The sequence below is a fragment of the Gopherus evgoodei genome, chromosome 21, assembly GCF_007399415.2.
Source record: "Gopherus evgoodei ecotype Sinaloan lineage chromosome 21, rGopEvg1_v1.p, whole genome shotgun sequence".
Taxonomy (NCBI): domain Eukaryota; kingdom Metazoa; phylum Chordata; order Testudines; family Testudinidae; genus Gopherus; species Gopherus evgoodei.
Genome location: NC_044342.1, coordinates 351,934 through 376,377, shown reverse-complemented (window position 1 = coordinate 376,377; position 24,444 = coordinate 351,934). Strand labels below are relative to the sequence as shown.

The window sequence follows — 24,444 nt, the reverse complement described above, 5'->3', positions numbered from 1 at the left end:
ACAAGGCAGATGTTGGGGGTGCAGGGAAAGAAACGGGCATTTGAATGGCCTGTGAATCAGAGAGAACTCCAGTGAGTTTTATTCCTGGCATGGAGAGAAATGTGATCAAAGGGTTAGAGCAGGAGGAAAGGAAGCCATGCTCCTGGGTTCTAGGTGAGCAGTGAGGTATGCTATGGGATAGAGGTGGTGTTGTTGTTCTGTTTTTGTACAGCACCTTGCGTACTGGAGTCCTGGCCCAGGACTGGTGCTCATAGGCACTAAAGCACCGACACAGCAATAATAAAACCAGTGAATGGCTGTTGAAGGGGAAATATTCAGAGTCATCAGACTGCAGTGGCATTCTACTCTGTGTGCACTGAGGACAGCTCTGGGCTCTGTCGCACAACTTTCTGAACTGTGCTTGTAAAAATGACTTTATCTAGGCCATTGGACACTGCCTCAGTTTACAAATCAAACTTTCATTCCCTACCTACATCTTCTGTGAGGTCAGCCTGGGACCTGAGTGTGAAGCTGTCTCGCCTTCTCTGTCATCATCAACAGCAACAAACATTCTACAGGTAAAACCAAGTTTTAAGGGACTCCTGTGCATCCCCCTCTCTACCACACCCTGCCCTCACGGACCCCTCTGCAGCCCCATCCTGCTGCGCACCCCTGCTGCTTTCAGACATTTTGCAAGAGTCTTTGATGAAAAAATCATTTCACGATTGTGCTGAAAATATTCCAGCCAGGAACAGCCACCATCCACTTTCCCAGATCTGTGTTTGCTGAGCAGGGCTGGCAGGAGAAACGGCATTTACAATTTATTCTTTTATATTCTTTGCAGAAAACATGATTCAGCTACACATGGTTAGTAGATCTCTGAATTGACTGAATAACTTTGCAGAGCTGCACAACCCAGCTATCAATTCTTACAAATATAGACTTCATCAGGAAAGAAAACACACGCTATACTTATTTTTGAAATGTTTTAAAGATTTTATGAAAAAGAACTGATTTTCCAATTTTTGAACATTTTCAAGAACATTTAGTAAAAATGTTCAGATTTTCATACTTCAGTCTTTTGTTGTCATTTTCAGTAGTAGTCCTAGTAGTTTTTTGTCTATTTTCCTAATAAAAATAAGTGAAGGTAGAGAAACTGTTTATGGTGGAAGAAAGACAAAAAGCATGTTTTTTCCCAATTTTTTTGCTTTCCTTTGGGGAAAAAAAACTGAGAATTTCTGAGACTATTTTTCATAATTTTCAATTATAATAAAAATAATGTTTTTCATAGAGAAATAAATTGTGGTAGGGACACGTTTGCAAGCTCACCTACCTCATGTTTCTTGTATCCTGGGACCAACACAGCTGCAACAACACTGCAAAGGAAAAACACATTTTATGTCAGGGTTCAGGGTAAAGCAACTAAAACATTTATAATGCAGTGTGGGAAGTCAGCGTTTTAGTAGAACGTTAAAAATGATTGACCCATTAACTAAGGGAAAGGACACCTCAGACAATCTGATTTCCCAAAGGTTCTCTAGCTCATGATGACCTTCCACCAAACTCATCAGCATTTTTCTATTTGTCTCTCTGTAATGTGATCACTCTTGAATACGGCTTTTGGTCAATTCAAAAATTTTGGGCCTTCCATTATAACAATACTGCATCCCATCTCTGCCCAGCCTCCCAACACAGGATAACAGTTTGACACCCTGGCTGACTTACTACCCAGAGAAGAAGAGACAAATAACTAGGAGGGAGCAATGTGGGGGAAAGATGGGAATGGGGGTGTGCGTATGGTGGGAATCGGGGAGAGGTGGACTCTGGGAATAGGGGGTATAGGTGGCATGTAGAACACCTGGTGGAGGAGAATTGAGAGCAACGGGAGTGCCTAAAATAGAGGGGGATGGGAGGGTCACACACAGGAGTTTGCAGGGGGGCGGGGGATGCAAGAAGCCCTGTGTGTTTGCAATGAGCTCATCCTACAGAAGCTATGAAATGTGTGACTTCCTAGTACTATGAATTGTTTCACCAATCTACTAGAATTCTTTGAGGGGGGTCAACAAGAATGTGGACAAAGGGGATCCCATTGATATAGTGACTTAGATTTACAAAAAGCTTTTGACGAGCCCACCAAAGGCTCTTACACAAAGTAAGCTGCCACAGGAAAAGAGGGCAGGTTCTCTAATGGATTGGTAACTGGTTAAAAGACAGGAAACAAAGGGTAGGAATAAATGGTCAGTTTTCAGAATGGAGAGACGTAAATAGTGGTGTCCGCCTGGGGTCTGTACTGGAACCAGTCCTATTCAATGTATTCATAAATGATCTGGAAAAAGGGGTAAACAGTGAGGTGGTAAAATTTGCTGATGATACAAAATTACTAAAGATAGTTGAGACCCAGGCAGACTGCGAAGAGCTACAAAAGGATCTCTCAAAACTGGGTAACTTGGCAACAAAATGGCAGATGAAATTTAATGTTGATAAATGCGAAGTAATGAACATTGGAAAGCATAATCCCAACTATATAAATAAAATGATGGGATCTAAATTAGCTGTTACCACTCAAGAAAGATCTTGGAGTCATTATGGATAGTTCTTTGAAAGCGTCCATTCAATGTGCAGCGGCAGTCAAAAAAGTGAACAGAATGCTGGGAATAATTAAGAGAAGGCTAGATATCAGGACAGAAAATATCAAGTTGCCTCTCTATAAATCCATGGTACACCCACACCTTGAATACTGCATGCAGATGTGGTCGCCCCATCTCAAAAAAGATCTATTGGAATTGGAAAAGGTTCAGAAAAGGGCAACAAAAATTATTAGGGGAATGGAACGGCTTCTGTATGAGGAGAGATTAATAAAACTGGGGCTTTCCAGCTTGGAAAAGAGATGGCTAAGAGGAGATATGATTGAGATCAATAAATCGTGACTGGTGTAGAGAAAGTAAATAAGCAAGTGTTGTTTGCTACTTCTCATAACACAAGAACTAGGGGTCAGCAAATGAAATTAATAGGCAGCAGGTTTAGAACAAAAAAAAAAGAAAGTATTCCTTCATACAACACACAGTCAACCTGTCGAACTCCTTGCCAGGGGATGTTGTGAAGGCCAAGCGCATAACAAGGTTCAGAAATGAACTAGATAACTTCATGGAGGGTAGGTCCATTAATGGCTATTAGCCAGAATAGGCAGGAATGGTACCCCTAGCCTCTGTTTGCCAGAAGCTGGGACTGACCGACAGGGGATGGATCACTTGATGATTCCCTGTTATGTTTATTCCCTCTGGGGCACCTGGCATTGGCCACTGTTGGAAGACAGGATACTGGGCTAGATGGACCTTTGATCTGACCCAGTAGGGCCATCCTTATGTTCTTGTCTTCTTATGGAAGACATGAGAATATTTATGGAAAATGAGAAAAAAATCCAAAAGCAGATATCAATTGGAACAATGGGAAACATTCTGGAGGAAGGCTAAAAAGACATCTATTTGTTCAATGTTTAAGGAAATTTGTTACCAAATACTTTATGAAAGGGATCTCACTCCACCTAAGCTTGTTTGCTGAAAACTATTTCCAACGTGGTCTCTTATTCTTCAATTCACTATAAATATTGTCTTTTTTTGTTAATAAATTGTTTTTATTTTGAAATATAACTAATCCAATGCTGTGTTTCAACTGAACTGTTTGGTAACTCCAGTTTAACTAGCAAAGCATTGAATATTGACTCTGTACAGGAGCAACGAACCTTTAATGGCTGAACTGCCCAGCAGAGAGCAGGACAGTGCAGAACACAGGTTTTTGGGAAAAGTTGGGACTGGGTGTGTGCTAGGGTCATAATGTCATAAATAGCTCCCAGAGACCAAGTGATTCTAGTATTTCTATTTTGCCTGTTGCTAGTGTGTTGCTGGGTAAAGATGTGACAGCCTCATCTGATCAGGGTGGTATCATAGCCAAGGAAAGCATGAAGGTGAATTGACTATGTTACCCACTGACAGTGTGGAAGCTTGTAACAAGGAAGAGAATGCTTCTAATCGTTTGATTATGAAGTCTAGTAGTTTAGCTGAAAGGGGGTTGTGTGAAAATCCTCCTGATGGGCCAGAGGCGATTCTGGATGTATGTGAAACTCAGAAAGAGTTTGGTGATTTGTCTGTTGTGCCAAAGTCAGTTCTGGACATAAATAAATCCCCAAAAGAATCTGTTGCAGTGCAGGACATTGCAGAAGAAAACAAATTTCTTGTGAGGTCTTGAAAGTCTGTGAGAAGGAATTGTTTCCATTGACTTTTAATGGGCCATTGTTGATAGTAAACAGTCTGTCTTCTGAGGAAAGGTGTTGGTACCTAATGGGCAAAGTCTTTCAAATGTGTCTGAATCTGCTGGCCTTGCTTTAGAATGGGGATCGGCAACCTGTGGCACGCGGCTCACCAGGGTAAGCACCACGCCAGGCCAGGCCGGTTTGTTTACCTGCCGCGTCCGCAGGTTCAGCCGATTGCGGCTCCCACTGGCCGCGGTTCGCCGCTCCAGGCCAATGGGGACTGAAGGAAGCGGCATGGACCAAGGGATGTATTGGCCACTGCTTCCCGCCGCCCCCATTGGCCTGGAGCAGAAAATCGCAATGAATTTGATGTTAATATTAATGCTAATGTTAACTCTTGTGATTAATGTGTTGCTAATACTAAGAACTGTAAAAATTTACAATGTGCCTAATCTTTTGGGAAAAACCCTTGAACATGTTAAGAGTGATACATAAGAGCACACTTCATGTTAAAAGATATCGTGATACTAATAGTTCACAGTTAGTGCCTGTAACTCATCTGGAAATTGTACACAGCAGAAAAGACATTGCAGACCTAATGTGTGGTATGAGAAGGGAAACTGAGGCACACTACCATATTGGTTTCATGGCTGAAATGCCAAGATTCCTACAACATAAAGAACCTTAATATCTACATTGACTAGTTCTTAACTGGGTTCAAAACATTTGCCTGAGCTCTCTCGCTCTTTAACCTAAGGAAGCCAGCAACTTTGGGCCTCTGGGAGAGATTGTGACCAAGGTAAGGGTCAGTCACCATCTTTCTGGAAGACTGTGGGTGAGAGAGACTATCTCAATCAAAGCCTTGAATCAAAACTTTCTAGATTTAGATTTAGACTTTTAGCTCTGTTTTCACTTTTGCTCACTGGCAAACATTTCTAATTTGGTCTCTCATATTTGAATTCACTAAAAATCTTGTGTTTTTTTGTTAATAAATTGGTTTTATTTGAAATCTAAACCAATCCAATGCTGTGTTTCAACTGAACTGTTTGGTAACTAAAGTTTAACTAGCAAACCATTGAGTATTGACTCTGTACAGGAGCAATGAACCTTTAATAGCTGCTGGACAGTGCAGAACACGGATTTGGGGGAAATTTGGGACCGGGAGTGTACTGGGGTCAACCTGCAAGTAGCAACCAAGGCTGGTGGAAGCCACAATGTGTCTGGTGCGTTGCTGACAGGCTGCTGGGGTCAGAGATACAGGGCCAGTGCTGCACCTCTATACAGACACTCAGGGTGCATCTCGCATGCTGCTAGGCTGGTTGTGAGTGTCCCAGGTTGGGAGCTACCAGAGCAAAGCATTGTGAGGCACCCAGGGTTATGGAGCAGGTGGTGACTCAAACGCTCCCTGGTCTGGATTGCACCCCAGAATGTGACAGACACCCCCCACTCCCAATGAGAAATCTGGACTGTTAGAACCCCTGGACTCCCACAGAATCCACATTCTTCCCAACCCTGAACCTCTGGAGCACATGAGGAATCTGTGGCTAGCGTCAGGTGGGCACCATCAGGGCTTCAGGCTGATAAATGGAGACAGTTGTTAGCAGGGGACATTCTGGAGTGTAGGTTGCTACTGTTCATGCCCAAATACACAAAACTGGGGATAACCACTGGGGGAGGGTAGGCGTTTTGCTGCAGCAGGACACTCACCACTGGGACTGAGGACACAGTCTGGAATTTGGTAAACAAAGAAAATGTCCAAGCACATTTATCAGTTAACATGGAGTTAGTATCCCTTTCATATCCGTAATGTACTAAAATTACATCATAACTATTAACATAGTGTTTCCTCTTCAGGACTCTTTAGAGGTTAATAAATGGAGAAGAAGAACCTCAGCAGCCCAGTGACAGAATTTGTCCTCTTGGGCCTCACCCAGAGTCCTAAACTGCAGCAATTCCTTTATGTGGCTTTCTTCATAATCTACGTGAACACCTGGCTGGGAAACTTCATCATCATCACCACTGTGATCAGTGACCATCAGCTCCACACGCCCATGTACTTCCTGCTGCCCAGCTTGGCTTTCCTAGACCTCAGCGACTCATCAGTCAATACTCCAACATTGCTCTCAGATCTCCTCTCACAGCATAAAACCATTTCCTTCAATGAATGCCTTCTGCAGATGTTTTTCTTCCACTTCATGGCTGGCGCTATAGGGTTATGCCTTGTGGGGATGGTGATTGATTGGTATGTGGCCATCTATAAATCACTGCGGTACTTGACGATCATGAACCAGTGTGTCTGCATGGGGATAATGGTACTGGCATGGACGGGTAGATTGGGTCACTTTGCTGTTCAGACTGGACTGCTCCCCCAGTTACCCTTCTGTGGGCCAAATGTCCTGGACAATTTCTACTGTGATGTCCCACAGGTTATCAAACTGGCCTGCACTGACACTCAGTTGGCTGAACTGCAGATGATCTTCAACAGTGGAGCAGTGATAATAACAATATTCATCATTCTGATTGTTTCTTACACCACCGTCTTAGTCAAGATCAGGACACACATCACGGAAGGGAAGCAGAAAGCTTTGTCCACTTGTGGAGCCCAGATTATTGTGGTACGTTTACAAGTCATACCCAGCATCTTCATCTACACTCAGACCTTCAAGAAGTTCACCCTGAATAAGGTGTCTCAGTCATTTACACTGCAATCACCCCAGCGCTGAACCCGATGATCTACACGCTGAGAAATGCCGAGATGAAGACGGCCATCAGGAGGCTGATGAGCAGAATGCTGTCCTCAGAGAAGGAGATAGAGACATAATTTATCTTTCAATGTCCATTTGTGTTAAAAACCTGATCTCAGTGACGTATCAGAGAACAGTTGTATGTGGCATGTGAAATGTGTGTGTGGTCAAATGAGTTCAAATCCTGCCTACTCATGAGAATCTCATCTCGCAAATCCATAATAGACTGAGGGCTTGTCTACGCTTACCGGCAGATCGATGCTGCGGTGATCGATGCAGCGGTGGTCGATTTAGCGGGTCTACTGAGACTAGCTAAATGGACCACAGATCACTCTGCCGTCGACTCCTGTACTCCACCGGAATGAGAAGAGTAAGAGGAGCATCTCCCTTTGAAATGTAGTAGTGTTGACCCCGTAGTAAGTAGATCTAAGCTACGTCCTCTTGAGTTATGCTATCAATGTAACTCAAATTGCATGGTTTACATTGACTTTCTCACATAGTGTAGACATGGCCAAGGGGTCAGAACCTTGGTATAAAAAATAAAGCAGTCAGTGAAAATAAGACATAGCTCCATCTGGGTAAATGGGCCAGATCCCCAGCGGGAGGAAATGGGTGCATCTCACTCCATGACTTCCACTAGCTGGGGCTTTGACACTGATAATTCCTGGTTGAAATTATTCTAAGAATGATTTCAGCTAATGAGGAATCCATGAAAATCAATATCCGCTTTGCCAAAGTCTGTTGAATAAATTATGTATCATAATGAATGTACTGATTTTGATGAAGAAATTTCTATCAAATGTTCCAACAGAGAATAAGATTTTTTTTACTTTATCGCTAATTCTTTTATCATATATACACCACTTATCTACATTTATCATGTGAAGTCTAATCAGAATTTTTTAATAAGATAAACAAACCTACCTTCAAAAAGAATTGATTTTCGTTTTGTCTACGTTACACTTCTATCTATAACTTCACAATTGAAGTTATCTTTGTTTCCCTCTTCTTCTAATCCTGATATAGAATGGGAGTAGAATAGGAAATATATTTGATGGATTTTTCTTAAAATTATCCTTTTAATTCAAAATATACAAATTTTGATTTTTCCACATTTAGTCCTTTCTTTTCTAAGAAATAAAGTGAAATTTATGTAAAAAGTAAAAAATTGAAATTACACTAAAAGAGAAAAACACAATTCTTTACACAAATTTCAAAATAAAAAAAATATTTTTGTAAATTTTCAAAAAAAAAGTTATTAACTGCTCCTTAGTTCCATTGACTGAAGGGTGAATTCACAGCTGTCATTCTCAGCGATCTCTGTGATTCCACCACTCATCAGGACCTCTCCATTTCATGGCACAAGGCAGCAAAAGGGAAATGAGGTAGAGAGCTACAACTCAGGAACCCTGGGGTGCAATGACCCCAGATTTGGATCACTAATGCTCCCCTATCCTATCCCACCATGAGACACACCAAATTTAAAAATAATCCAAGTGATCGTTTGGATTTTAGAGCACTCACAAGAGTTAAGCTTTAAACCACACAACATGGCTGGAATGGAAAGCCAGGGCCCTTTCTCTGTGCTGGTGCATACAGACTATTCTCAGGGTACCTTTCCTTAAATACAGTGAGGGATCAGAAGCCTGAGGGAATAAACTGGGCAGATTGAGACCTTTTTGACCCGTATCAAAGTAACAGTCTGAGCTCCAGCACTGTGCACAAAAACAGCCTTAGAAACTTTTTATCTCTGCAACCTCCTTAGCTTATATAATTTTTTTTAAAAATGCTTTTTTTTCCCCAGGACTTTTATCTGTGCGACTCCTAGCTCAAACGACCCTAAATTTGGGTCACTAAGCCTACCTTGAACCCCGCTGAAGACCACCAAATGTCAAAGCATGAAGTGAAAAGAAAGCATGCTCTAATGGACTTGGTACTCGTGACTCACCTTTGGTTTAAACTCACAGGCAAAGAATATGGATTTAAAACTGTGTAATGGGTCAGTTTCCCAGTTGGAGTAAATCAGCCATTGCTCCATCAGAATCAAGAGGCCAGATCCCCAGCTGCTGAAAACAGTAGTAGCTGCTACGGAGACAGTGGAACTTTGTCAATACATACCAGCTGAGGATCTGGTCCTTAGTTGTAAGTGTGTGCTTCTGGGTTCCTCCTAATAACCTAATTCAACCAGCCAGGGCAGGCTGAGCTGTGGGTTCCTCTGCTGGCTGCATCCCAAGAGCTGTTGATGCAATGCAAGGGAACATCATCTCTGTTCCAGCAGTGGTAATGATGTGGCGTTAATGAAGGAACAGGCTATTCCAGGACAGCTGTGTTTATGATGCCACTGGGCTATGAGCTATTCCAGGTCACATGATGCTACGGAAAATATATTTTTTAATTCTGCCAACCCCTCAGAACACCCTTTGCACCTCAGACCTGCCTTGTTTTTCGCCAAAGGTCCTTCCAGGGACGCTACCACTGTGTGAGATCCAGGGCAGGTGCTGTTCCCCTCTCAGGGATTGGGCTCAGCTAGGGCCGGTTGTCAGGGTGGTTTGCTGCAGAGGTGAGAGCAGAGCTGGGTTCACAGCCCTGGAGACCATATTCAGACATTTAGCCCCAGAGGAGGGACATCCTGCGCTGTGACCATCTCTGGAGCCTGCACAAGCTGCAATCAGCTCTAGAGATAGGAGGGGCTTTCAGTCCCACATCCTATTTAGTCCATCACCTCTCAGCCAGGAGGGCAGCAGGAAGCTCCATCTGCAGAGTGGATCCCTGTCTGCTGGGAACTGCAGAGAGACTCAGCAACTCCAGTGGAAGGACATGGAAAGGGCTGTGGGCTAATACAGTGATGGGGGCATGAGAGAGAGACAGCTCAATAATGACAAACTAATCAGAACCCTGGAGGATCAAATGCTTCGCTAGCTGTGAGAAATTCCACACAAATCTGCATCGTAAGTTTGCTTTTTCAACTGAATATGCTGGTGTGTTAATATACAGGGCAGATTTAAGAACATAAATGTGCATGACAGTCGGAACTCTTGAAGACTTTACTGTCAATTTAATCTGGCACCAGACAGATTTATTTGCATATTTTGCAGCAGCAAAAATAGACTTTTCATTGAAATTGGGAAAACCCAAACATCTTTTGTCATTCTAGGAAGTGAGAACAAGGCAATTTTAGGTAAGAGCTGTTGAAAACTGAAGAGTTTTAGCCTCTGTTATCCTTGAAAAACAAAATACCTATGGAGGATAGCAGAGATTTTCCATGAACATGTGTTCAATAGAAAACCCTATTTTCCTTTGCCATAAATAAAGCGGAAAAAGTCTGATTGCCCTTAAATGGAAACTTAGATTTGTGCTAGGATGTGCAAAATTAATATTTTCAATTCATATTAAAATTTCACCCCGAAGTCCCTATGTTTCATCTTCTATTATTTCTGTTACAAAGGGGTAGTTGCAGGTTGGTTAATCTGAGTGAGGAGCAAAGTTGACAGCCAGAATATATTTTAAACATACTAACGCCTTGAATCAAAACCAGAGTTAAAGCTCCCAGCCAAAACCTTTCCATCTTGGCTATGCCCTAGAACATACTCACTGTATTCTCTGTCCCACACTGCAGCCAGCTGAGCGGCAGTGCTGCCAAGCCGTGCTCAGAATATACTCATAGTATGACACTGGCCATCCACCCCACAGCTTCCAGTCCGAGAAGACAAGCCAGAGAAAGGGGTGTGGGGAATCAGTGGTACAGGGAGGGGAAGTGCCTGGCCCAAGGTCACACAGCAGGTCAGTGGCAGAAACCAGAACAGAACCCAAGGCTCCTGCCTGTACAGACATAAAGTCGCAGAGAAAAAGGATACAACACAACAAGAATGGAGGGATGCTACTAGTCCGTCATCACCCAGAGATGGAAATGCAGTGGGATTTGGCACCTTCAATAATAAGAACATAAGAACATCCGCACCGGCTCAGACCAATGGTCCATCTAGCCCAGTATCCTGTCCGTGACAGTGGCTGGTGCCTGAAGCTTCAGAGGGAATGAAGAGAACAGAGCAATTATCAAATGGTCCATTCCCTGTCACCCATTACCAGCTTCTGGCAAACAGAGGTTTAGGGACACCCAAAGCACGGGGTTGCATCCTGACCATCTTAGCTATTAGCCATTGATAGACCTGTCCTTCATGGACTTGTCTAGTTCCTTTTCTAACCCAGTTATACTTTCAGCCCTCACAAAATCCCCTGGAATGAGTTCAACAAGTTGATTGTGTGGTATGTGAAGAAATTCTTTTTTTGTTTGTTTTAAACCTACTGCCTAGTTATTTCACTGGGCGATGCCTGGTCCTTCCGTTCCGTGAAGGGGTAAATACCACTTTCCTATTCACTCTTTCCACAACATGCATGATTTTATAGACATTTATCATATTCCCCCTTAATCATCGCTTTTCTAAGCTAAACAATACCAGTCTCTTCATATCTCCTCATACGGAAGCTGTTCCATGCCCCTAATCATTTTTGTTGCTCTTCTCTATATCTTTTCAAATTTAAATGTATCTTTTTTTTTAGATGAGGCAACCACAACTACACACAGTATTCAAGGTCTGGATGTACCATGGATTTATATGCTGGCGTTATATTTTCAGCTCCATTATCTATCCCTTTTCTAATGGTTCCTAACATCTTGTTTGCTTTTTTCACTGCCACTGAATATCGAGCAGATGTTTTCAGACAATGAACCACAATGACTCCAACATCTTTCTTGAGTAGTGATGGCTAAATTAGACCCCATCATTTTGTATGGATAGCTAGGATTATGTTTTCCAATGTGCATTACTTTGCATTTATCCATACTGAATTCCATCTGCCATTGGATTGCCCAGTCACCCAGTTTTGTGAGATCCCTTTGTAGCTCTTTGCAGTGTGCTTTGGACGTAACAATCCTGAGTAATTTTGTATTGTCTGCAAATTTTTCCACCTCACTGTTCGCTCCATTTATAAATATGTTGAACAGCACAGGTCTCAGGGAAGATCCTTGGGGAACCAAAGTATTTACCTCTCTCCATTGTGAAAACTGAATATTTATTCCTACCCTTTGTTCCCGATCTTTCAGCAAGTTACTAATTCATGAGAGGATCTTCCCTCTCATTCCATGACTGCTGACTTTGTTGAAGAGCCGTTAGTGAGGGACTTTGTCGAAAGCTTCCTGAAAGTCCAAGTGCCCTACATCACCTGGATCACGTTACAGTGGCTACCCTGCAGTCATCTGGTCCAGAGGCTGATATAAGTGTTGGTTTATTTACCACATTTAATAGTTTTTGTGATTTCATATTTCAGTTCCTTCAGAACTCTTGGGTGACTACAGTCTGCACCTGGAGATTTATTACTGTTTAATTTATCAGTTTGTTCCCAAACCTCCACTACTGACGCCTCAATCTGGGACAGTTCTCAGATTTGTCACCTAAAAAGAATGGCTCTTGTGTGTGAATCTTCCTCACATCCTCTGCAGCAAAGATTGATGCGAAGAATTCATTTAGCTTCTCTGCAACAGCCTTGTCTTCCCTGAGAGCTCCTTTTGCACCTTGATTATTTCAGATTTGCTATCAGTATTAGCCATGTTAGTATTTACATTTCGTGCCCAAATTTAGAGGCTTCTGTTTCTCACAATGGGGTACCATATTGGCTATTAATGTTGGATTTAGTTGCACTTTGTTCCAGCCCTCATACAGCACTGGCCAGATCCTCATATGGTGTAAACTAATCCATCATCCTTAGTTTTAAGGTTATAATCCAGTATTTGCTGATGTGATAATGAATTTCACTGTGCTCTGACTCTCAGGGGTAAGGAGCACTCTCAACTTCTAGTCAATGGAAGTGAGAAGAACTGTGCACCCTTGACATTCCCATCATGAGATATTACGGAGAGATAATTAGGTCATTTTCTCTATCACTCTAATCTTGCCCATTGCCCTTGTCATTCCATCCACAGGAGGACACAGTGTATGGAGAGGGAAATGTTCAACCGAACCACCGTGACCGAGTTCCTTCTCCTGGGATTCTCTGATGTTCGGGAGCTGCAGATTTTGCACTTTGTGATGTTTCTGGTGATTTATCTGGCAGCACTGATGGGGAATCTTCTCATCATCATAGTTGTTGCCTTCAACCACCACCTTCACACCCCCATGTACTTCTTCCTGATGAATTTGTCCATTCTGGACATCGGCTTCATTTCTGTCCCAGTCCCCAAATCCATGGCCAACTCCCTCATGAACACCAGGTCAATTTCTTATTCTGGATGTGTCACACAAGTCTTTTTCTTTATGTTCTTTGCTGTAACTGAGTACTCCTTACTCACCATCATGGCATATGACCGATACATCGCCATCTGCCAGCCATTGCACTACGAGAGAGTGATGAACAGGAGAGCATGTATCCAAATGGCAGCCAGTGCTTGGATGAGTGTTTTTGTCTACACTGCACTGCACACCGGGAACACCTTTGCACTATCCTTCTGTGGAGGCAACATGGTGGATCAATTTTTCTGTGAAATCCCCCAGCTCCTCAAGCTCGCCTGCTCTGACTCATACCTCCGTGAAACTGGGATTATTGTCTTTAGTGCATGCTTAGCCTTCAGCTGCTTTGTCTTTATAGTTGTGTCGTATGTTCAGATCTTCACCACAGTGCTGAGAATCCCCTCTGAGCAGGGCCGGCATAAAGCTCTATCCACCTGCCTCCCTCACCTCATTGTGGTCTCCTTGTTCTTTTTCACTATAGCCTTTGCCTACCTGAAACCCTCCTCCAGCTCAGCATCAGGGTTGGATCTCATGGTGGCTGTTCTCTATTCTGTGATGCCTCCAATGATGAATCCGACCATCTACAGCATGAGGAACAAGGAGATCAAAGCTGCCGTGAGGAAACTGATGGCGGGGAGGTTATTCACCAAAAATGAACTGTCCATCTTTCATCTTTGATTAGGATTTCTTCCTGTGTTTCTTTTTAAATATAATCAAATGAAGGCATTATTGTCTCCTTGAAAACATTATCTGAAATCTGCTTATGCAGAAAGGGGCATTTACAGTGGCTAAAAATGCAGAATCAAGTCAATGGACTTATTGTATATTTACAACTGTATATATATAAGATCAGAATCTATCTATCTATCTATCTATCTATCTATCTATCTATCTATCCTGTACTGCCACCCACCATCACACCATCTCAGCACCTTCCACCTAAAATGAATAGCTATGATCAAGTTCCTAATGAACTTGATGAGGTCTCTGACCCTTTTTCCTTTTGTGGGTATAAATGCTGCATTGGATGCCATGACTTTGGTTAATTGTTTGCTTGTGTGACAGTGGGGTGCAATGGTGTCATGTTGTGAACTTTGTTGTATATGTGGAAATATTGTCAGGGTGACAGGACAAGTCTGACCTGGCTCTATGGCAGTCTATTGTGCTGCATTCCAGTCAGCTGCCCTGCCTGGGAGAGGTCTTTGACACCTCACTGAAGGACCATCATTGAGAGCCCATCAAGACTAGAGTCTGCGGCCATAGATCTTTATTGTGTCTCCGCTACTTGCCAGCCCCAAGAGAAAATGATTTTTCTACACAGGGGGCCCACAGGCATGGACGTCAGAGATGGAACTTCACAGTTTGAGCCCATGGCCAAGAGACTGGGGCCTACTTAACAGTGTGATGCCCCTGTTGAGGTTGCATGGGGCCATCCATGGCTACGTGTAGTAAAGACTTTCAGAAGCAAGATGGCAGTGGGACTCTGCCAAGTTTGAAACACGGATGAACCCTGGACTCACAGGGTTGGATGGTGCTGTGATTGTATTGAATTAGTAATGACGTGTTATGAGCCTTACGCCTTGGATAAGGGCCTTTGATTATTTTAAATCTAAAATAAAACTCCAGCCTCGCTCTAATTTATTCATTTAGATGAGACTAAATGGGCTGAAGGTGTTAACATAACCCAGTCACTGTCCACCACTAAGGAGTGTTAAACAAGTTCCGGAGCTTGGTGTCTAGAGACCTCAGCCTGCTTCGCACCATGGCAAACACACCATTAAAAATCCTGTTAACCTTTTATTAACTATCCAAACAGGAAAGGAAACCACTCAGAGTATTTGAAATGTAGAGTGCTAAGTCAGGCTTTCATTTTAGGGACACCCCTTGTTCCCTTTCACATTAGCTGGAGGCAGTTTTTAGAAGGAAACCCCCCGGCTGTCTGGCACACTCTTAGAGGTATCAGAGGGCTTGTTTTCACTGTGGGGAGATCAACACAGGGATTGATTTAGTGGATCTAGTGCAGACCCGCTAAATCAATGGCAGAACCCTCTCCGGTCTACCCCATTACTGCACCTCCCTAAGGAGAGTAAGGGAAGTCAGCCAGAGAGCATTTCCTGTTGAGTGCAGTTAAGAAACCAGGGTAAGTCGACCTAAGTTTTGTGTACTCTAGCTACGCTATTCATGTAGCTGTAGTAGCATAACTTAGGTCAAATTACCCCGGTAGTGAAGACCAGCCCAGGGATGGTAATAACCATCCTTCTGAGGAAAAGAGAAGAAGTTAGTTGAGTTGGGCTGGAGCTGTCATTGTTGCTGTCGCTGTTACTGTCCAGTCTTAGAAGCAAAAGCCTCCTAGTTTGTCAATCCCTTCAATGGTATCAAAGATGGAAATAACTGTGATCCCAGGTGGTGGTTGGGATTCAGCTGGAGCTGGTAGGGGTGATGATGTCATATGGGTCCCTCCTTCTACCCAGGACACCTCTCAGGAGCAGGATGACAAAGTCCTGGAGGCCCAGGAGACAGTAGGAGTGGCAGCCATGATGGTGACACACATTCCAGAAGCCTCCATCTGTTCTTTTTATTCTTTCTGTATTTTCCCCACAAAATATCTTTCTTTTAAGGAAGCAGAAAGGGAGTGACGGGTAGAATAGTCCATTCCCCCGTTATTTTCTCTTCAAATAAGTCTTAATATCTAGCATACCAATTTTGGATCATTAATTTTTTTAGGCTAAGTCTACACTGGGGGGAGGGGGGATCGACCTAAGATATGCAATTTCAGCTACATGATTAGCATAGCTGAAGTCAGCGTATCTTAGGTCGATTACCTGGCTGTGAGGACGGCGGTGAGTTGATCGCTGCCACTCCTCCTCCTCTTGCTGCAGTGGAGTTCTGGAGTCGATGGCAGAGCGATCGGGAATCGATTTTATCGCATCTACACTAGATGCGACAAAATCGATCCCTGATAGATTGATCACTATCTTCAGCTTCTCCGCTTAGCCCATTATGTGAGAAAGACGTTGGGTGAAACATTGCATCCCAAGTTATAGTAGTTAGTCCCTTACCAGTAATGATCAATGGGAAATTTTGGGTAAACAAGAAAAGCAGGTTTAGGCCTCCAGGACATCACTGCTTTTAGTGATAAATTATTTATTGCTTCAGATTTACTGGCATTATCATCCCATATTGAGCCAACAGCTAACTGGTTTGGATACTTGGAGACTTTCAATGGTGCCCTGGTGTTCCATCTCTCAGCCTTATCAAAAAGACAACTGAGAAGTGACTTGATTACGGCGTAGACCTTCCTTCATGCAGAGGAAGGACCTGGTACTAAAGGGCACTCTTAATTTAGCAGGACAAGAACCAGTAGCTGGAAACTGAAGCCAGACAAATGTAAATTAGAAATAGGGCACAAATGTTTAACCACGAGGGCTTGAAGGGGGACACTAACTCCACGCTGGCTGGAAAGAGGTTAAAGAGGGCCTGGGAGCTCAGTCAGCCCTACCCTGTTACACTTACGAGAGAGGTCAAACTCTGAGAGATGATTTAATAGAGGAAAAGGCCAATACAGTAGGGGATGAGTAGGAGAAGGGATGGTTCTCCTGTGCTAGCAGCTTGAAGGAAGGCCTGGCTGAGGTCAGAGAAAAACTATAGTTTGCGTGGAGGAAGGCTAGTCTGGGGCCAGGGGATGTCCTGACACTGCTAAATACACAGAGCCTCTTAGGGGCAGATAACCCTGGTGTAGGACCTCTACATTTGCTTTGTTCACCATAATGAATCCTCTTTCCTTCTGGGACTGTTGAGGAGAGGGCCTGAGAAGGGACTTTGAGAAAGGCCTAGGGACAGGCCGAGTTAGAAAGTAGCCCAGGGAGGAGGCAATGGGAGTGAATAGACAGAGCGGAGCTACTTATGACAGGGTCCTGGGGCTGGAACCCAGAGTAGAGGGCAGGCCGGGGTTCGTCTACCAGCCTGCAGAGGATAGTGGCATGAAGACCTGCAGAGATGAGCTGGAAGACCAATGGAGTCTGAAGTCAGGCTGAAGATCTGGTGTGCAGCTACTGAACTACCGTTGAGCTGAACTGGGTTTACGTCAGAAGGGGTGAGATTATATGTGATTTAGCTGGAGGCCAAGTTACGAGAACTAGACCACCGGAGGGTGGCCAAAGCGACAATCAGCACAGGGTTCTGGAGAAGATGACCCTGCTAGGCCATACCCAGCCATAAGGAGGCACGCCAGCCAGGGAGTCACTCTTCCAGAGAAGATGATTAACCATTGGAACAAGCTAGCACGGGAAGTGGTGAATTCTTCATCTCTTGATATCTTAAAATCAAACCCAGATGCTTTTCTGAAAGTTGCTTTAACCAATCACACATTATTGGACTAAATACAGAGTTAACTGGGTTAAAAGTAATCTTCTGCTATGTACGGGAGGTCAGAGAAGATGATTCAATGACCCTGCTGGATTAAGATCTGTGAATCTATGGATCTTCTTCTAAAGCAGTTGATACTATCCAGTTTAGAGACAGAAGAATGGATAAGGTGGATGACTGACCTCCTCTAAAGTGGCAATTCCTATGTTCCTTAGCACTGGTAAAGAGAAACACCTTCTTTGAAGCTAGAAGTTCTCCTATCTCCACAACTTTCTCACTTAGGTCAGGCGTTCACTTGTTATACTTGTTTGTAAGTTCTAAAAATAAATGCAGCATTAACTCTGTCTTTGAAAATTCCCATTAGCAGAAGTTTCCAGGGTGTTGTGTCTCTCTCCTGTAACGAATAAGAGGAGGCAGTGACTTTTGAGATCAAGTAAAAGCCAGCTGTGCCAAGTAGGAGAATGGAACTGGGGGTTCTGTGTAGAACTCTCAGATCTCTTTACTGAGGTCCATGAAGATGATGGTGATAGACTCTAGATCCTGTATCGTACTCTCTGAAAGCCTGCATGAAGAGGTCACATCAGAGACTCCAGCTTTTGTTATACTTGTTTTTGAGGAAACACAACCTTTCTCATCAGATTCACAGAAGGTACGTATATTGTCATGAATGATGTGTAACAGATTTCTTTCTGTGAGACACACCCTGAGCAGACCGTTTAGATGCACATAGAACACCCTGGGTTTACTCAGTCAGGCCTAGCCAGAGAAAATGGCAGGAATTTCTGAGGATTTACGATAATTTGTATATCCCCAGTCATTCACTGCATAAAAGCCACCCTCCAGATTGATGTCGGTTAAAGCCCAGAGTTAGTGAGATCCCAGAAGGAGGTAGAGAAAGTCTTCCCTTTCCTTCATCCATCGCTCTTTCTTTCTTCATTAATTTGCCCATCAGAGTGTTTTTTTAGGTTACAAATGATAAAAGCAACCCTATAACACATGAGCTTACAGTTTGACATGACTGAAATAATGTAATTTCTAGTGACATGAAGAAGAAATAGGCAAATATTGTATCTGATATTTACATGTCTAGGATTTGTAAACCTGTCAAAACACCCTAAAAAAGACATAGAATAACAATCAAACAACTAATATTGTACTGCTTAACTAAAAATTCACATACAAATTAATCACTAAGGAATCAGTAAAACATTCAGAGATGTTAAGTATCAGAGGGGTAGCCGTGTTAGTCTGGATCTGTAAAAGCAGCAAAGAATCCTGTGGCACCTTATAGACTAACAGACGTTTTGGAGCATGAGCTTTCATGGGTGAATACCCACTTCCTCAGATGCATGAGATGTGTGTTGCAAGGAGATAGAATAATAAACCATAGAAATGAAGGGCTGGGAAGCATCTTGAGATGTCACCTAGTCCACCCTCCTGTGCTGACCATCTAGACCATCTTTGACAGGTGTTTGTTGGAGCTGTTTTTCAAATGTCCAATGACAGGGATTACAAAACTTGCCTTGGTAACCTGTTCTGGGGCTTAACTACCCTTACAGTTATTTTTCTACTATCTCAACTAAATCTGTCTTGCTGATTTTGATGGTGTTTGCAGGGCAAAGGCCATAGAATATCAGGGTTGGAAGGGACCTCAGGAGATCACCTAGTCCAACCCCCTGCTCAAAGCAGGACCAGCCCCCAGACAGATTTTTGCCCCAGATCCCTAAATGTTCCCCTCAAGTATTAAACTCACAACGCTGGGTTTAGCAGGCCAATGTTCAAACCACTGAGCTATCCCTCCTTCTGAAGTGTAGAAATTCCAAAGAGCCTGTCCCTACCTCTATAACCAGTTTAAACATCAAATAAAATGAAGTAATGCCCCCACCCCTCCAAAAATGTATCTGTTTCAAGCCATGTTCCACAGGCTACTATTACTGCTTTTAACTATTACTTTTCTTGATAGACCTCATGGCAGACACAAAAGAGGGAAATAAAACATCCATTACTGGATTCATCCTCCTGGGCTTTGGGAATCTCCATGAACTTCAAATTCTTCTCTTCCCACTGTTTCTAGTGATCTACATTGTGACTGTGGCTGAGATCATCCTCTTCATTGCGATCGGTATTTAGCCGTACGCAAATCTCTACATTATGCAGCCCACATGACGAGAAGGTTTTCCTTCCAGCTAGCAGCTGGGTCTTGGCCAAGTGGGTCTGTAGCCAACACCACTGCGGCATGTTGGTTATCACAATTGATTTTCTGCGGCCCCAGTGAAATTGACCATTTCCTTTGTGATTATACCCCATTGATAAAACTGTCCTGCAGTGACACCAGCTGGATGGTTCTTGTGATTTTCCTTCTCTCCCTTATATTCATTCTTCCTCCATTTCTCTTAACCCTAACATCGTACGTGTGTATCATCCGCACTGTCCTGAGAATCCCTTCCAGCACGGGGAGGGAAAAGGCTTTCTCCACCTGCTCCTCTCACCTCATCATCATCACTATTTTCTATGGGACCCTGTTCATTGTCTATATGCTCCCAGACACTGCGGCACTGAATAAAGTGTTCTCCATCTTCTATATGATGCTGACTCCCATGGTCAACCCCCTCATCTACAGTCTGAGAAACAAAGAGGCCAAGGAGGCTCTGAGAAAAGCTCTAAGTAAGACTATGACTTTTATAACCAATCACAAACTTTTTTCTAGGCATTTATTGTAGGTTGCAATTAAATGTGTACAACAGGAACTCATGAGGTGGTGCAATGTAGCAAACAACAGCTCATGTGGGAGCCCTGAATTACCAGAGCTGTTCTAATACCACCAGTGAGACCCATGCAGAACAGCCAGTTCATAAGTAATTATTGCAGAGCCAGGTATTGGCTGACTCGTGAGCTATAGTATGGATGGGCCCTGGCAGGGCTGGCTCTAGGGTTTTTGCCACCCCAAGCAGCAGGAGGGGAAAAAAAAGCTGTGATCGGCACCTGCTCCTCCACTTTAGGGTTTGACTTTTTTGATACTCTTATATCCTTACTAATCTGTGTGAACAAAGAACAAAGACGCTGTGCGTTACATCTGCCCACAAGCAGATAGAGCTAAAGTGTTACAGGGTATGGTGGGAGTGTAATATGTGAGCATACACTGGAAGGTTGCCTGGATCTTCTCTCAAGCCAGGGTCAAGCAACCAATCAAGAAGGGCAAGGAGGAATGGGGTGGGGAGCAGGCATAAGACACACTAAAAGCCAAAGAAAAGTCTGGCCTTGGCCAGAACACAATATCACTCCTTACCTCTCCCATGGAGTACAAAAGAGGTCAGATGAAGACCCCCAACTCACGACCCTCCCTAATGGAACATGACCATAAGTTGTAACCGGTAGGACCTAAGGTATGCACTGCAGGTATATTTGGGCCTGCTAAGAAGAGGGGAATGGGGAACAGGAACACAGGCAAGGCTTTGCAGTATCAGAGCTGGGAACAGAACACTGGGAAACAGACTTGGCCGGCGGGTAAATCTGTGGATATGTTTGCTTGAAACGGACCAGAATAAACATCACACTGCCTGTACTTTGGATTTCTGGTCTTCTGCTTTCTGTCTGCGTGACAAGAACCAGGGTAGGAGGTGAAGGGAAAGCCTTCTAGCATTGTGATTGTTCATATCAATAAAAATAATTTAAAAAAAAAACCTTAAAACTCAGAATTTTGCACAACTGTGAAACCATTAATTGATAAAAATAGAAACAAAATGCTTAAAGGTGCACACTGGTGTTATGCATTGAAATTAGAAAACAAATGGGATTCTTCCAAGCCTAACTAAAGGATATCCTGATATTGCGCTTTTCCAATTGCTCTTGCTGAAGCTGTTCCACTGCATACAACAATTAAATATACCTCGGGCCTCATAGTGAGCGAAAATGACTCTGTATCCCAGTGGTCAAAGCAGTCACTTCAGAGGTGGAAGATCCCTGTTCAGATCCCTTCTCCTGATTGACCAGTGGGACGGGGGAATTTAAGTGCGGCCTCCCCCAGCCCAGGTGGGTCCCCTAATGACTGCACTAAATTTTATTAGGGAAGATCCTGCTGTTGCTTCCTCCTCCTCCCTCATCTCCCTCTGGCCACGTTTTGTAGAGTTATGCGTGTTCAGAGCCTGCCTACTGGATAAGGCTTCACAGGTGAGATAGGCAGGGCAAGGCCCATCTTCACAGGTCTGAGGATTGTGCTGGGATTTAGGTGTCAGATGGGTGTCCAGAGAAGCACGCCCAGAGGCAGAAACGTAGGCTCTTAGGGAATAGTTACAGTGCAAGTTGAGGAACCATGGGCCAGATTAGTAAAGGTATGGATTTTGATGGCGTTTTGGTGCTTAGAAGCTTTTGAAAATACCTTTTAAATATCTGGCCATTAGTAATTTTAAGTGCCTACAGAGTTAAATGGCAGCAGAACATGTGTTTGTGGATCGCAGTGGTGCTTAAAGCTGCTACATCTAGTCTTCAGATGCCTAGTCCCTTTGTGGAGTTGGGCCTGGGTGACCAGAGGTCTTTGGATTCTACTTCACTCATTGAAACACTCAGACACTACGAATTTTAGCTCATTTTCACCTGGTGTGCTGCCACTTGACTTATTATTTTTTGAGACCCTTACACGATGAGTCCGAGACATCAGTGTGTTATTCCGATTATACAGTGATTGAAACTCCTGAAATCAAAGCTATTGTGCTGGCACGAAGCAGGGTGTGGAATCTTTGCCGGTCTGTTGAAAGTTAAAAATTAAAATGTTAATCTTTACATGATCCCTTACAAGTGGATAGTTTTCATTTTTCCCATTTTGTAACCAGGAAAGTCAAACAGAAAATTATTCTGATTGAGCATTTCTGGAACACCATGGAAGGGTGCATGAGGATATAACTCACAAATAAAGGAAAAATGTTTTGCCCCAAAGTCATGTTGTGCTAAGTACTTTGATTTGATATGATTAATTATTATTGCTGTTGTTATGGTTGTTTTTTTTTAAATCACATAACATTTTATTTTGTTTTAACCACCATGTTGGCTAAAAATCTCCACCACATCTAAAATTGCCATCCCACTAGATAGCTAAGTAAGTAGGTAGGTAGGTAGATAGGGATGTGGATGGATGGATGGATAGATAGATACACCCCATTCTCCAAGTTACCCATCTCCCATTGGGCACTTAACTCCATTATTCTCTTGGGAAACTTCTAGCCCAGGATCCTCCCACCAGCAAGATATTTTCCAAATGGAAAATTTGGAAAACGGTAAGAAATTGAGGTGTGGGGGGGAAACTACTTTCTGACCTTCCTCCAACTTTTTCCATTTGGAAAATAACTAAGTGCTGAAAATATTACTTCCAGAGAGAAAGCAATGCTTTAACTTTAAAAAAGTCCACTTTCAATGCTCAGCAATATTCTCTGAAGTTGGAAATCATTTGGAAACAGTAAGAAAGTGTGAAAAAAAACCCAACACTTTCCTATGTTTTCAAAATTTCATGCAGGACACTTGGAATTTCCAGACAGGAATATTTCTAATGGGGATTTTTCCCATAAACATTTCCCTAGGAAAATTCTAATTTTCCAGCCAGCTCTACTCAACATCAAGAGTTTTCCCACTATCACCAGAAAGAACTGGGATCCTCTATCCATTCAGAGAACGGGTCAGGTGTTCACATTAGCAGTGCTCCGCCCTCTCCTGATCCGCATCATGTCAGTTAATCATGCTCAGGGTGCAGAGATAATCAAATAGTTGTTTGTGAGCCACCTGTTGTATGCCAAGCTCTCAGGGAAAGGGTCAGTATGCATTGTTTGGGGTGAAATATTACCCTCCCCAGGGAGCCAGTATTAGGCCTACCCAACACTTCAGCCATATCTGGAGTACTTAGCTGGGAGTCAGGTGGTGCTGAGTCTTCTGAACAGCAGTGAGTTTCCCCCTTGGTCCAAAGTTCACAGACTTTAATGGAAGTCTCTCCACTGACTTCGCCTCCATCCGTAAGAGGATTGAGAGACTCAGGAGTTGGTCAAAGGGTCCGTGAGAAAAATTCTCCTCTGTAGTGTATCTAGAATGGTGAAACTGGAGAACAACAAGCCAACTGGCCTACTCTATATGGACCAGTTCTAGGAAGGAGAGGGAAGTATGAATGTCTACTGCCTTGCAACTTCTGCAATCATTCCCATCTCGGAATGAGAATATGAATACTCAGGATCTATTGCTTCCCTGACTTATGCCTCTGATGTCAGTACAGTTGCTTCTGATTTACACTGGTGTCAGGCAGAGAAGAATCAGGCCTATCGTTCTGCTCAGGCAGTATTTTACATTTAGCTCCGTAATTGCTTTGCACAAGTGTAATCAATGGCAGAAGCTGCATGGAGAATCAGCCATCCTATGCCGTGGTTTCTTTCAAATCTTGGCCAAACAGGGCAGGGATGCATGGAAATTTGGAGGAACTTTCCTCACATATAGATACCTGTCTCATGAAGGAATGACTGAACCACCAGTTTACTTTACCACACCCAAAAGTGTTTTCAAAAGCACTAATGCAAACTTCAAAAGTGGCATAGGAGGCTAAGTCCCGTTGCCTTTCAGTCAGATTTAGGTTGCTAAGCCTGAGTAACTGAGAAACACTTGAAAATTGGACTTAGGCTTCTAAAACACTTAGACACTTTTTAAAATGTTACCTGAACTAATTGCGTGAGCTCATTGGATGGGGTCTGGGTACACGTGCGCTTGCTACAGAGGACAAAAGGGGGTTGGATGGAGAAAAGGGAAGATCAGCTAACTCTGCTGCCATTTTCAAATCTTTCTAAGGGAATTGGATGGAAACTCA

At 43.3% G+C, this 24,444-nt stretch overlaps 1 protein-coding gene and 1 pseudogene across 1 annotated transcript; both read left to right on the top strand.

Annotated features, from left to right (window-relative positions):
- Positions 1–6,099: 6,099 nt before the first annotated feature.
- Positions 6,100–7,216, top strand: LOC115637953 (annotated as a pseudogene).
- A 5,755-nt stretch (positions 7,217–12,971) lies between these two features.
- LOC115638214 (olfactory receptor 14A16-like) lies at positions 12,972–13,928 on the top strand. The gene has a single exon (XM_030539790.1). It carries the CDS (start codon positions 12,972–12,974, stop codon positions 13,926–13,928), a length of 957 nt encoding a protein of 318 aa, XP_030395650.1.
- Positions 13,929–24,444: the final 10,516 nt, after the last annotated feature.